General features: G+C 40.8%; 1 protein-coding gene across 1 annotated transcript in view; it reads left to right on the top strand.

The window, feature by feature from the left end:
• Window positions 1–12,338, top strand: part of glra1 (glycine receptor, alpha 1) — a 79,015-nt gene that overhangs the window by 28,062 nt on the left and 38,615 nt on the right. Inside the window, exon 4 of the mRNA XM_026331175.2 lies at window positions 158–196. Within this exon, the coding sequence (XP_026186960.1) occupies window positions 158–196 (39 nt within the window). The remainder of the gene's footprint in view (window positions 1–157; window positions 197–12,338) is intronic.

Below are 12,338 nucleotides of genomic sequence, written 5' to 3'. Positions count from 1 at the left end.
GTTGGCAGCAGTGCGACACCTTAGATAATCGAGCCTTGCTGTCTTGTTTGCTCCTTGATAGAGAAAGCGGTTGTTTTCCTTACTGAGGACAAACAACGTATAGTTGGTAACTTGTTGTTAGAATATGCTGTGTTTAATTCTGATCTTTTTTTATTAGACCCCAAAGGCTCCAAAAATGAAGCTACTCACAAGAAAGGTACTTTCCTTTTCTTTTTCCTTTTTTCTTTTTCCTTCTTCTTCTTTTCTTCCCTGACCATGGTTTTGTGTTTGTCAGTTACTCGTGTAATAATGAGGCATGTTCCAGATGAAAATGAGATGTCTTGTTGTAGGTTATGTCAATTAAAATGGTTCACATTTTATTTTCTAGAAATCCCTGTGGAACATCTGATGACGGGGGCATTTGATCTAAAAACTATTTGTCAGACATAAGCAATATTTCAGACCTTACTTTGACCTTATTCATTTGGTTGACACAGGAATTTGTCTCCCTTATTGCTTCATTAGTAAATCAAAACAGCAAAAATTGTTCAGTCTGACAACAGGTAATTCTTCCAAAACAGTAGATAGTAAGCCTTTTATTCTGGGCTCAGGTGAGTCTTGTCCCTTACTGCAAAACTGTCAGTTCTCTGGCAAAACAAAGGCTTTTCTGAGACGAGGTTTTTGTCTCTCTCCTGATGGCAAATGCAGACACACAGCTCTTTTTAACTTGCCTTGTCTGTTACCCCCCTCCCCACCTCCAAATCATGGTCTTCTGGACAGACAATGACTTTAATCTTAAGCTTTACACAAGCCTTTTGCACCTCATTATGGGTGATGTGTAAGTTGCAGTTGCAGTGCAGATACACCTTTATGATGATAGGAAATTCCTGTACAAGTACAGGACAGGAGCAGTAGCATAAAACAACTCTCTTCGGTGCCAAACTGAACAGAACATCTCATTGGTGCTGAATAATGGTGCACTGATAGTGAATCATAGGTGAATTAAATAACACATAACCAGCCTGACAGCGTTATTGGCTCTGATATAGCCTTTCAAATCCAAAATATGTTTTCATTTCATTTTTGCAGGAGTAAATATGGTAGATACATTCACATACATTCATCTTTTCTGTAGCTGCAATGTGTTGTAAAAATCTTATTTCCCTGTGTTACCTGCCAGCTCTGCATGTGACGGCTGGGATCTAGCATCAGCACAACCTTTAGTTAAAATATTTTACCCAAACTTGCTTCCATGCCCTCGTAGCGTTCTGCAGAGAGAGAGGAATATCAAGCAATAAATAGCAAAACATGGTGTGTAGTATCAATAGTATAAATCTAGTAATTGTTGTGTAGTACACCACAATATGTATGATTTACAGTAATTTAATTTATAGCATTCAATTTTGAAATATAAATTTCAGTATCAGTGTAATATACTATAAAATGCAGTATAATAAAATACAGTATAGTAGTCTGGCAATGAAGAAGTATAACAGTAGACTACTGCAGAGTGCAGTATAATATAGTACAATAAAGTTTAATATAGTAGAGTACAAAATGTTTTCCTAAACACGTCTTTCCACTCGATCACTGTGGAAGAATCTCGTGTTGAACATGCTAATGCTCTTAGCACAGCAGAGCCCCCCCCCTTCCACACACACTCACACACACACTCTACATACATATACACACATACACCATGCACAGATACACTAATATTGCCTGGACAGAGAATATTTCTTAACAATTACTGCAACGGTGCTGCAGAAATATCCCATTTAGTCCCATTGTCTCCAGAAATTGAAAAGGATGGACAAAACAAAAATCAACTCAAGGAGTGTCTTAATCCACTGTACTGCAGATATGATCCCTTTGTGTCTGCTTAGTCTAGTTCTGTTGAGAGAGACTCTTAGTTTGCAGACCTAAAACCCCAATTACCTTCTGAGCTTACTTTGCTGGCCAATCCTGTGAGCTTCACAGGAGACGACGTTTTTATTAACCGGCAGCAACCGGTCTGCCTCCAGGCGGCTGTGATGCATAATTTACCCACTGGCTAATAAGAAATAATTTCTCATTCTAATGTTCAAATAGCAAGAGGCAGAATATAGCTAAGAAGTCCTGAGATCTGTTAGCAAAGATGGAATTACCAGTCTTCATCTTCTAATACAATATTTGTAGTAATGACCTGATCAGGGAGTTTTTTCCTCTCCACTGTCGCCAAGTGCTTGCTCATAAGGGAATTGTTGGGTTTTTAGTTTTAGTTTTTGTAAAGTGCCTTGAGATGATTTGTATTGTGATTTGGCGCTATACAAATAAAATTGAATTGAATTGAATCAGGAGCAGGCAGCAAAAATACAGATGTTTCAATAGGTTTTGCCCGTTTGTTTGGTATTTAGGCGTTCAGTGCACAGATGTGCGAGCAAACAGATGTGTTGTTGGTATTTCTGAGGAAATTACTTGGTGCTAAGAATCCACGTCTCAGAACCGTGTTTGTTTCTGGCTCAATGTCAGTGTGCTGCCTCTGTGGTTATTTTATAAACACAAGCAAACTAAATACATGGAGAAATACTCTGCAATGAAGGAATAAAAGTCTTAATAAACCAAGTCTCTCCAAAGTCAATAGATGCGTTTCCATCAGCTTAAGAAAACAAAGAGAACAGCGGCAGGAGAAAGTCGAACAAATCGATGTAGAGATGTGAAGCAGAGTGTATACTCAATGGGGAAAGAAAGCCATCACTGAGAAGGAGACATAGGAGGAGGCGGAGATGAGATGAGGGAAACGATCGGAATGAGGGGGTAAGGAGGCGGAGGAAGATGGAGTTCAGCAGCCTGTTCAGCAGAAACCAGTCAGCAGGTCAGGGCCCGAAGCCTCGCCCTGGCTCCGTCGGCAGCAGCCGTTCCTCCTGATTAGAGGCTCTGCTCTGTTCCTTCTGTTATGGGATGTTCAGCACATATTACACACAACTCAGCTCCTCACACCAGGGCTTTATGCAGATTAATGTTAGGCCAAAGGATATTTGTCTGCCGTGCAAGAGGCCTGAGGTTTCTGCCTGTCTCTGTAGATTTATGCTTATCCAAGTGCCTGGTTTCATGGAGGACAGCTTTGTTATATGATTGCATAGTGCTTTAGAGAGGTGACACTTTAATGTGACAACTGCAGGTTGGAGCATATTGCAGTTATTTTACTTTTTTATTGAGAGCAAAAAAATTTGCTGCTATGTAGATTTATGCTTATCCAAGTGGCCCGTCTCGTGTAGAACACCTTTATAATGTGATTGCACAGTGCTGCAGAAAGCTAACACTGCAAAATGATTACTGCAGGCTGGAGCTCATGGCGTGGTGTTAGCGAATGTAAAGCAGAATATCCCCCTACATAGATTAATGCCCATCCAAGTGGCCTATTTTAAAGTGTATAATATGGCTGCTCGGTGCTTTAGAGAGAAAACGTTCAAGTGTGACTGCAGAGTTTTCTCTCTACAGTGGAAATTCTAACAAATTTTCATACATGACATGAAAAAATATGTTGTATGTCAAATGGACGATATGAGCATTATCTCATCTGTCACCTCTATAGCTACAGTCAGGTTAAGGCTGGACAAGACCTTGACATTGTTTTGGTACTTTAAAGGAACCAGTGTTGACACATGCATAGTAATGTGATTCAGAGCTGTATGTAAACCCGTCCTACAAAGAAGCTAATTAGTGTGTAGGATTTCACTTTCCATCCCTCTATTCCCATATTTTCTTTGACTGTCAGTGTCTTCACAAAGATGTCTATATATTAGCAATCAAACACACGCGGATACTGAAACATGTGTACAGTGCAAATACAAGTATTATTTCTGTTCACTGTTTTTATCTCTGGTTCACACATTCTCCCACACAAGCACAGACACTTTGCAGCAACTACTTTTCAGTAATGCAGTGGAATAAAGCTCCAGTCACCTCATCTCCGTCGCCGTACACCTGCCATTGATTTCTGTCGCTCTGCTGTCAGGCAGCTGCCAGACTGTCATGTCAGTCAAACCTGGCCTGCAAAGACCTGGAGGTGCAGGAACGCTGCTTACTAATTGGCTGCGGAGTAAGTTCAGCATGCACTTATAATTAGAAAAATGTTTTTCATTTTTTGTGGAAAGTTACGGACTGTACCCTTAAACATGTCACCAGTTTATTATGGTTAATGATGTGTTTCAATGATCCAAGACATAAACACTGAAGTTTTGCAAGTGCTTTGTTTGCATCTTTAGGCGACTTTCAGACTTTATAGCTGCACTATAAAAACACAGCCCCGTGCTGGATGAGGGGACTATCGGCGTACACAACTGTTGGACCCAGCTCAGGCTTCACCGGACTGTAATGCACCTCCTGCAAGGTGCTCTCCTGGCTAAACAGATATGTGCAAATACACATTTTCTGTAGGCTGCTTTGTAATGTTATTACTCTATTTCTGTTGCTCACTGGAGATGAAATAGCTGCTGTTAACTCTTCCAAAGTTGCAAAATCCTGTTAAATATTATTAGAAACTTGTTTGTAGAGTTTGGCATCTGATAAGCTCCTTAGTATTTTATGAAAGTATGCCGTCTGAATTTCACCAGCTCTCCAATAACTATGCACATTCTTTGCTGTGATTAGCAGATTATGTGCAGGTGTGAAGATCCAGGTGGTCAGTTACACGTTTTCCAATGTTGATATGAAAAAGCCTTTAGCTCTCTACTCATTAGGTGTTCTCCTCTATAGCGTCAGCATTAGTTAGATCAGTTACTATCAAACCCACTGACCCATCACCACGTAACTAGTCCATGAACAATCTGCTTTTATCAGCTCATAAAACACTTTTATTCAAAAAATATTTGTGTGTAAAATGTTTGTATCGACTGAAAGAAGCAGTGAGACACATACATACGTAGGACAATATGTTTAAACAGAGGGAATATGTGAGAGAGTATGTACCATGATAACACACTCACACACAGAGATATTCTCACTGCAACATACAGCCTGTCACACAGAGACACTGAAAAGGCTCCCAGGCACAAATGCCAATTTTGAGTAAATATGCAAAGACAAACACACACACACACACACACACACACACACACACACACACACACACACACACACACAAAGCCTCAGGTGATGCCTGACCAAGCTGCCATGAATCCATCCATCTCTTCATCCTTTTCTCTCTCCCTACCTCCCACTTGGAATACATTTCATCTTATAATGAAACTCCAACATCCTGTAGCTGAAAGAGAGCATGAATGAATGAGAGACCGAGTAACAATAAGCCAGAGAAGGAAAAGAAAATAGAACGAGTGAATGAAAGATGGGACGAAGAGGTGGAGTAAAACAGGATAATGGCATTTCTCCTGCATTGCTTGGGAGGAAGTTTTTCCCTGAAGTTCACTCCATAGAAGAGGTGATGATGGATGGCTGAATATGTTGGCAGGAGAAACCACCATTCCTCATCTCACCACTCCAATTAAAATGTGACAGTGTTTCCCCCCCCCCCAACGCTGATCAACCACAGTGTTTATTCCTTCATTCCAACCCTATGAGAGTTTTTGTTCTATAGCAGACGGCAGGTATGTGCTTTTTTATGTGGGAGAATAATGAGCGCTGTTTGTGTAAATAAGGAGGGACGAAGTACGAAGGAAGGACTGTGGCATCTGCTTAGGAATAAAGATAAATAAATGAGAGAGCTGCAGACGGGTTCTTCTTTTCAGGTGCTCCGTGTTTTTCTCTAGAGAAAGTATATATGAGGAAGAAAAAAAGAAAAACAAGGTTTGTTTCAGTTGTGTTTCATTGTTGATTCAGTAGACGGACGGTGCTTTAATGTTTCACAGGCTTCAAGCTTTTTCTTTTCTCTCCACCAGCGTTTCACAGCCTTGATGTTTATCTCCTCCATTGTCGTGTCTGGATGTAGTGGTGGAAAGAAAATTGAATCTAAGAACAGACGGAGAGAAAGAGAAAGTCATTCTCCCTCTTTTTCTGCCTGTAGTCCTGCTTGTACAATGTACACAAAGTCTGGAAAAATCCTTGAAAGTTTGTTGATTTGAGGAAGAAATAAATCCTACAATTTTTATACTTTTTAAGGTGCTGCAGTTTTGATCAACCTGCAGCAGCCAAATTAATCAGTGTACTGTTTTCAAATGGCCCCTATCCTAGATTGGACTAGGATTTATGAACTTAAAGAGGCACTCAATTTAGGACTGCTCTTCCATAAAGTTTGGGAACTTGAACGAGAAAGATTTTATAAATGGCCAAGTCCCAAAAACACTGGATCTGTAATGCAACTCATAGGCACCTTATCATTAAAGCTTGTTGAACACCTATGACTCTGTGACTTAAAGGTTTTCGTTTATACAGTTTTAGTCTACGAGCAAAGCAGGATCAATATAGTCCTCTGTCCATGGTGGCCTGTGCTTTGTTAATGCATAATGTTCAGATTCACATCAGCTTCTTTCCTCCCAGGAAGGACATTAGTCCTCAGGCTGTTTCTTAGTCAGGATTGTGTCTCTGCAACACATCAGTTTGAAACCTCAGGACAAAGAGCACCGATCCAGGTTTGTGCCAACAGTTTGTGTTTGTCCCATTCCTGTTTCGATATGATGATGCCCCCCGTACAAAGCAAGGTCCAAAAAGAAACCGTGTTCTCGTTTTGATGTGGGAGTACAGAGTGAAAGCAGCAGGCTTTGGATTGACACACTCATTTACTGTATGTGGGTGTAGTGTATAGTGTCCTCGTACTTTTGGCCATGGACTCGAACATTGTTCCAAAACCACTGATAGCTGAAAAAATATTTAATGTTCCACTTAAAGTAGTAAAAAAGTTTCAGATACCATCAAAAAACAGGGGAAATATTCCTGCAGCAAAGTGCTGTGTCTTCATGGCTGAAGAGGCTTCGAAGGCCTTTTCCTCCTGAGCAAGAATCACCATAATGACTTTTAGCACACAATGAGCTGAGTAACTCATATAAAGCTCTCAGCATTTGATAAAATGTTCATTATTTCACTGTTTCACTACTGAGTCAGGAGATTGATGATGCTTTAAGGTTTTTTGTTTTGTTGGCATTTCAGCTCTGATGTTTATGCATGAAGGATAAGAAGAAAATGATCACCTCCTCAGCTGTCCCGTCTGGACATAATAGACCCAAAACAGCAATAGGGAAAGAAAAACAACCCGTAACGTGTCTGTGTCTCTTTCTTTCTTTTTCCAACTCCCTGTCCTTCAGTCCTGCTTGTAAAATGAGCTGTGTTCTTCAACCTTCATGAGCATGTGTGAGGAATATATATTGGTTCAATAAAAAGTAGAACTGCTTTCCCTGGACCATATAGCCTACAGACGACGGCCTATAAATATTTAATATCACACAGCCATTGTAGTATTTTTTGCTGAAGGCAGCTCAATTGCAAAAGAGGCGATCCTGTGTAATTCAGAGTATTATTCACATAATTTGTAGCCCACGACTTTTGTTCTCCATGCCTCCCTTGGCTTTGTTTTGCTCTCTGCCTTTTGTTGCTGTGAATAAATTCGGTCTCACTGCTGCAGCGCTGAGGTGTCACTTAGAGGACTGCAAATTGGGCACCAGGAGAGGAGAGAGTTAAATAAAGCATAGGGCCAAGACAATCCTCCAGATACCTGCGTTTTACAACCCTCCTAAGACCTGATAATAGAGCTACCCCACTGTACCACCTATGTTCTTTCTTGTAAAAGCATGAGGTGTGCTTGATTTATTAGTTCCACTTGGCTGTCCAGGTATGCCGCAGTGGGGAGGTGCTAGTAATGAGGACGACAGCAAGGAAGGCTGATGTGTTGTCCAGTTAATTGGTCCCTGTAAATGTCATAGTGGTGAGGGGGACTCTGGTTATAGGTGGGGACACACCTGGGATGCTCAATGGCCAGAGTCATTTTGAAGGTTGTAATTGGTGCTGCTGTGGAACTGTACTGCATTGTACACAGTGTACACAGTGTTACACATCATCACCGTCATGAAGGAGGATTTATTGCAGGACTGTTGGATTAGACTTAGATTTAGCTTGATGTACAGTACCTGACAAAGCAGCTGAGTTTATGTGTTGTAGCTTCTCCTTTGTAACGTTGGACGGTATGCTGGATAAGCAATCTATAATGCACTATGTTGTGCATTCAGGCAGCATGTTAAATCAAGACTGTTAGCGAAAGTACAACTCAAACGTGAAGGGAAAGACAAGAGAACATTTCATTATGCAACAAATCCAGTTCCTTAATGACTAAACTTATTTGCCCTTGACTGAGAGAACCACAGAAAACAACGGTTCAGTGAGAGAACGGTGCGTCGTGTCCTGCTTTTTGTTAGGATGCCGACAGCGTGTGGCAGAAATATGTGCTGGGGAAATGTGAAACAAGCTTCAGACGGCACCAATTTTTTACCACGATTGTCTCTTTTTTCTTAAAACAAAAAGAACAAAGGTTTTTAAAATGTGCTCTAACAACAAAACAAATTCACACATAGTGGCTTTATGTTTCAGCTGGGGATTAGTGGATTGGAATTTCATCACTACGTTGGCAGGAATGCTCCCTGTGGTCTCCATGCACCTGCTTTATATTCAAGCATTTGGTGGATGTGGCATAATTTGGCTTTAATTCAAATGCCATGAGTGGATACATCTATAATAAGAGTGGCTCCAGTGGGAATATAAAGCTTTGTCTTGGAGCAGTGTTGACACACAGAATCAAAAGATGCCAAGTTGCCATGTTTGCAGCCATCTTTTAACTTAATTTGAGGCAGAGATGATACAGTAGAACGGTCCCACAGGTTCATGTCTGAGATCCACAGCTCACATCCTCAGATGGCAGCTTGGTGCTGGTTCCAGTATCACTTTAAGCACAACAAGGACGAGATGACAAGTTGACATTGGAAAAAAGCTCCAGTTGTGTAGACGGGGGAGTAAAAACCCCACCAACCTATTAATCATTAAGTTCCAGGCACTTCCTTGGCAGGTTTATCAGGCTGCCATCTACATCTCTATTTAGACCGATCTTCTTTTTGGATATGAACCATGAACACTTTTTTTTCTCTCTGTCAGTTAAATATATGATTATTACGCCCTAAAAACTAAATAATACTGGGGAGAACCAACATATACATATGCTGTGTATATTGTAGATATACATTCTTGCTTTAATTCTTTATGATGTTGTCCATGTGTGTAAAAAGCAGCTGTAAGAAAATGTTCCTGTGGAAAATAAGCATAGGAAAGGAAATCGTTTTGGCAGTTGTTATAATTCCTATAAAGAAACATTAGTGTTGTACCTAAAAACTAAAAAGAATTCAGTTTGCATTTGGTGCAGTGAAGAATGTTAAGGGTATTTTGAGGCTCATTACATATTGTTTGATTACTTATTTACAAAGAAAATACCCAAACAGAAGGTTTTTCATTTTACTCTTTTGTGAATATTTTTTATTGAGCTCTCCAAGTTCAGACGTCTTTCATCCTGGTGAAGCCTCCAAGCTTTCAGAAGCCTCCCAGACAAAAAGACACCCTTGGAGGGGCGTCTGCAGTGCATTTTAATGGAACCAACGTGTACAAATGGTTCCTAAAACGTTTGTTTTGTGTGTGGCATGCAGGGAAATCATCCACGTAGAGCCTGAGAGCTCAGGGACTGTTTAAGACGCTGCAGTTAGCAGAAGTGCTGAGAGACCGAGCCGAGCTATTTGTTTCATCCTGCTTTATTGCTGTTGTCACTTGTTTTTAATGAAAGTGGAGTTTGGTTGAAGAAGGGGGGGATTTATTTGTGCCGACACACCTCAGCAGGACTTCGCTGGCCTTGATTGGCGTCCTCAGTGTGTCGGCTTGTGTGTGTGTGTGTGTGTGTGTGTGTGTGTGTGTGTGTGTGTGTGTGTGAGACAAACTTGAGAGTATGTGTGAGTGTGTTCTGTAAAATGAGCTTTTCAGCTCACATGCCAAGAGCTAGCAGACTAGAAATTTATTTCATAAGAACATTCACAGAGTAATTCATGTACATTTTTCATAAGAAATATTGCACGTTCACCATTTTCAGTGTAGTTAAACTAAATATTTCATAGTTCTGTGCTAATAATTTAGTGAGTTTAATAGTTTTAAAAGTAAAAATGTTCATCTACTTTTAAATTACTTAGTAATATAACAGTTCAGTTTGTTAAATATTTCACATTCTGATACATAGACAGTAAAACCATCCAGACAGTGGATTTTCAAAGTGTTGATTTGATGTATGGTGGCCTACAGGGACAAACTCTGTAGACAGCAGAGGACAAAGACTGTGTGTAAAAATGTTACCAGCTGCAAAACCGATGGGTTTTTTAATTCCTTTCATATGTGTGTGTGTGTGTGTGTGTGTGTGTGTGTGTGTGTGTGTGTGTGTGTGTGTGTGCATGTGTGGCTCAGGCCATTTGGCTCATACACGCTGCAGCTACAGTAGCCTGTGAGTCACACTGCCAGCCTGTCCTCCATGACAGTTAATGAGCTGTTGCTTCTTTCCGCTTTCTGTGTTTCTCAGCTGCAGCCCCGTCATCTGTCTTTATTGGAAAGCTATAAAGCACGCTGTCTCTCCCCTTCATGGATGGTTATTAAATGAACTGCTGTGGTAGGAAAGCAAAAGGGGGAGGATTTCTGAGGGTATTAGCGTCTCCTCCTTGTGTTTTTGTTTTAAATTTTTTTTATTTTGTGCGTCACACACTGTGAGGGACATCAGGAAAAGACAAATTATGATATCCCTCCTCTCGCCCCCCTCCTGCCGCGGAGCGGGAGGCCTTTCAAGGAGGGATTTTGAACAAAGCCAGGATGCGGAGGAAACGTGTCAGAGGACCTGAGTTAGGCCTGAAAAGCCGTTCTGAGAGAAAACATAGTGATAGTTTAATACCAGCTGGTTTACGGATAAACCTTCTGATGCACTCAAATGTAGGACTTTGTGCTCACTGGGTCTGAAGAGCCTTTCTACATCAAACACATGTAGCTGGTCCATTGTTTTTGAAATGTGTTTACACCCAGTTTGTTCTTTGTCTCGTTTCTTTCATGGTTCCTCATATACAGATTTTGTTAGAAACAGTCAAATTAAAGTCAGTAAGTCTTGTTTTACTTGGTGTTTGTTATAATAAAAACTCACATCGACTCCCAGGGACCTCAGCAAGATGTGATTTAATTATCGTGTCACAGAAAATAGTGCAGTCCCCCACTCTATGAAGACACAAGGTCTGCAGCACTATAGAGGATACAACATGTGGCCTACTTCTGTCTGAAAGCTGCTGGATAAGGAAAAATCCTCTGGCAGGAATCAGGGAAATGTGCTGATCATGTTGTGCACATGCAGCTCAGTTATTTGCCAGTTAATTAGCTACAGCTAGCTATTAGCTACACCTAGCTATAGGCCTGTCCATGAAGCTGAGCATGTTTTTGTTTTGTGGTTGGTTGAACTCTGGTCATTTTGGAGGCTGCTATGAAACAATATCACCTCGGTGAAGGGAGGATTTATCGTAGGGCTGTTATATTAGACTCAATTAGTTTTAGCTAGGTCTACCTAATCGACTGCCAATTAAAAGAATATTACTACAAATTAGTAATCTGTGCTCTCAGCGTTTTTTGCCTGTGCATGTTAAACAAGTTTCAGGTTTAGAGAAGGCACTGTTGCAAATCTAATACTTTGAGGAACCTGTGGGTGAAAGTAAAGTACAATTTTATCTGTTTCTTTAACAACAATTTGGGGTTTTTGTTGAAAGGACGTAGCAGCACACCTGAAAGGTGAAGCCTTCAGAGGAGAGACTGGTGCTAGAGAGGACCCATGTGCAGACCCACAGGCTGAAGGGCTGGCTGATCTTTAAAAGCAACAAAACAAGGCTTACTTAGTGTCCAGGTAAACAACAGCAATGCTCAGGTGAAACAGGAAGTGAAGCCAGAGTCCAAGAGGAGGTCTGAAACCAACGAGGTAGTCTGAAAAAAGCCAAGCAATAAGAATTAGCAAACATAAACGTCTCCTTGTTAACACCTGTTATACATCACATTCAGTGACAGAATCCCTGTGGTGTCAGACTTTACAGGTGTGTCACTGAGACGTTTCAGCAGCAGGATGAAACAGACATTACATTACATTTGGCCCATAGTTCACATATCAATTATCTCTCTCCTTCAGAGTAATTGAACCTGCAACCCTGTCAGCTCTAGCCTGTGATTCTCCTCCTCAGCTCCATTATGCAGCTGCTTCCCTTTAGTTACAGGGGAACAAACCCAGATTTCTCTTATTGTGCTGGAAGCAGATCTGGTTCAGTCATCTGAAATTTTCTTTTCATGCAAACAAGTCCTCCAGTTTAAACAGTGTATTGTTTCTCCTTGACCTCAGTCGC

This window comes from Mastacembelus armatus, chromosome 10, assembly GCF_900324485.2.
Source record: "Mastacembelus armatus chromosome 10, fMasArm1.2, whole genome shotgun sequence".
In the NCBI taxonomy this organism is placed as follows: domain Eukaryota; kingdom Metazoa; phylum Chordata; class Actinopteri; order Synbranchiformes; family Mastacembelidae; genus Mastacembelus; species Mastacembelus armatus.
The sequence above is the reverse complement of the archived record's forward strand: the minus strand, read 5'-3'. Positions and strand labels throughout refer to the sequence as shown.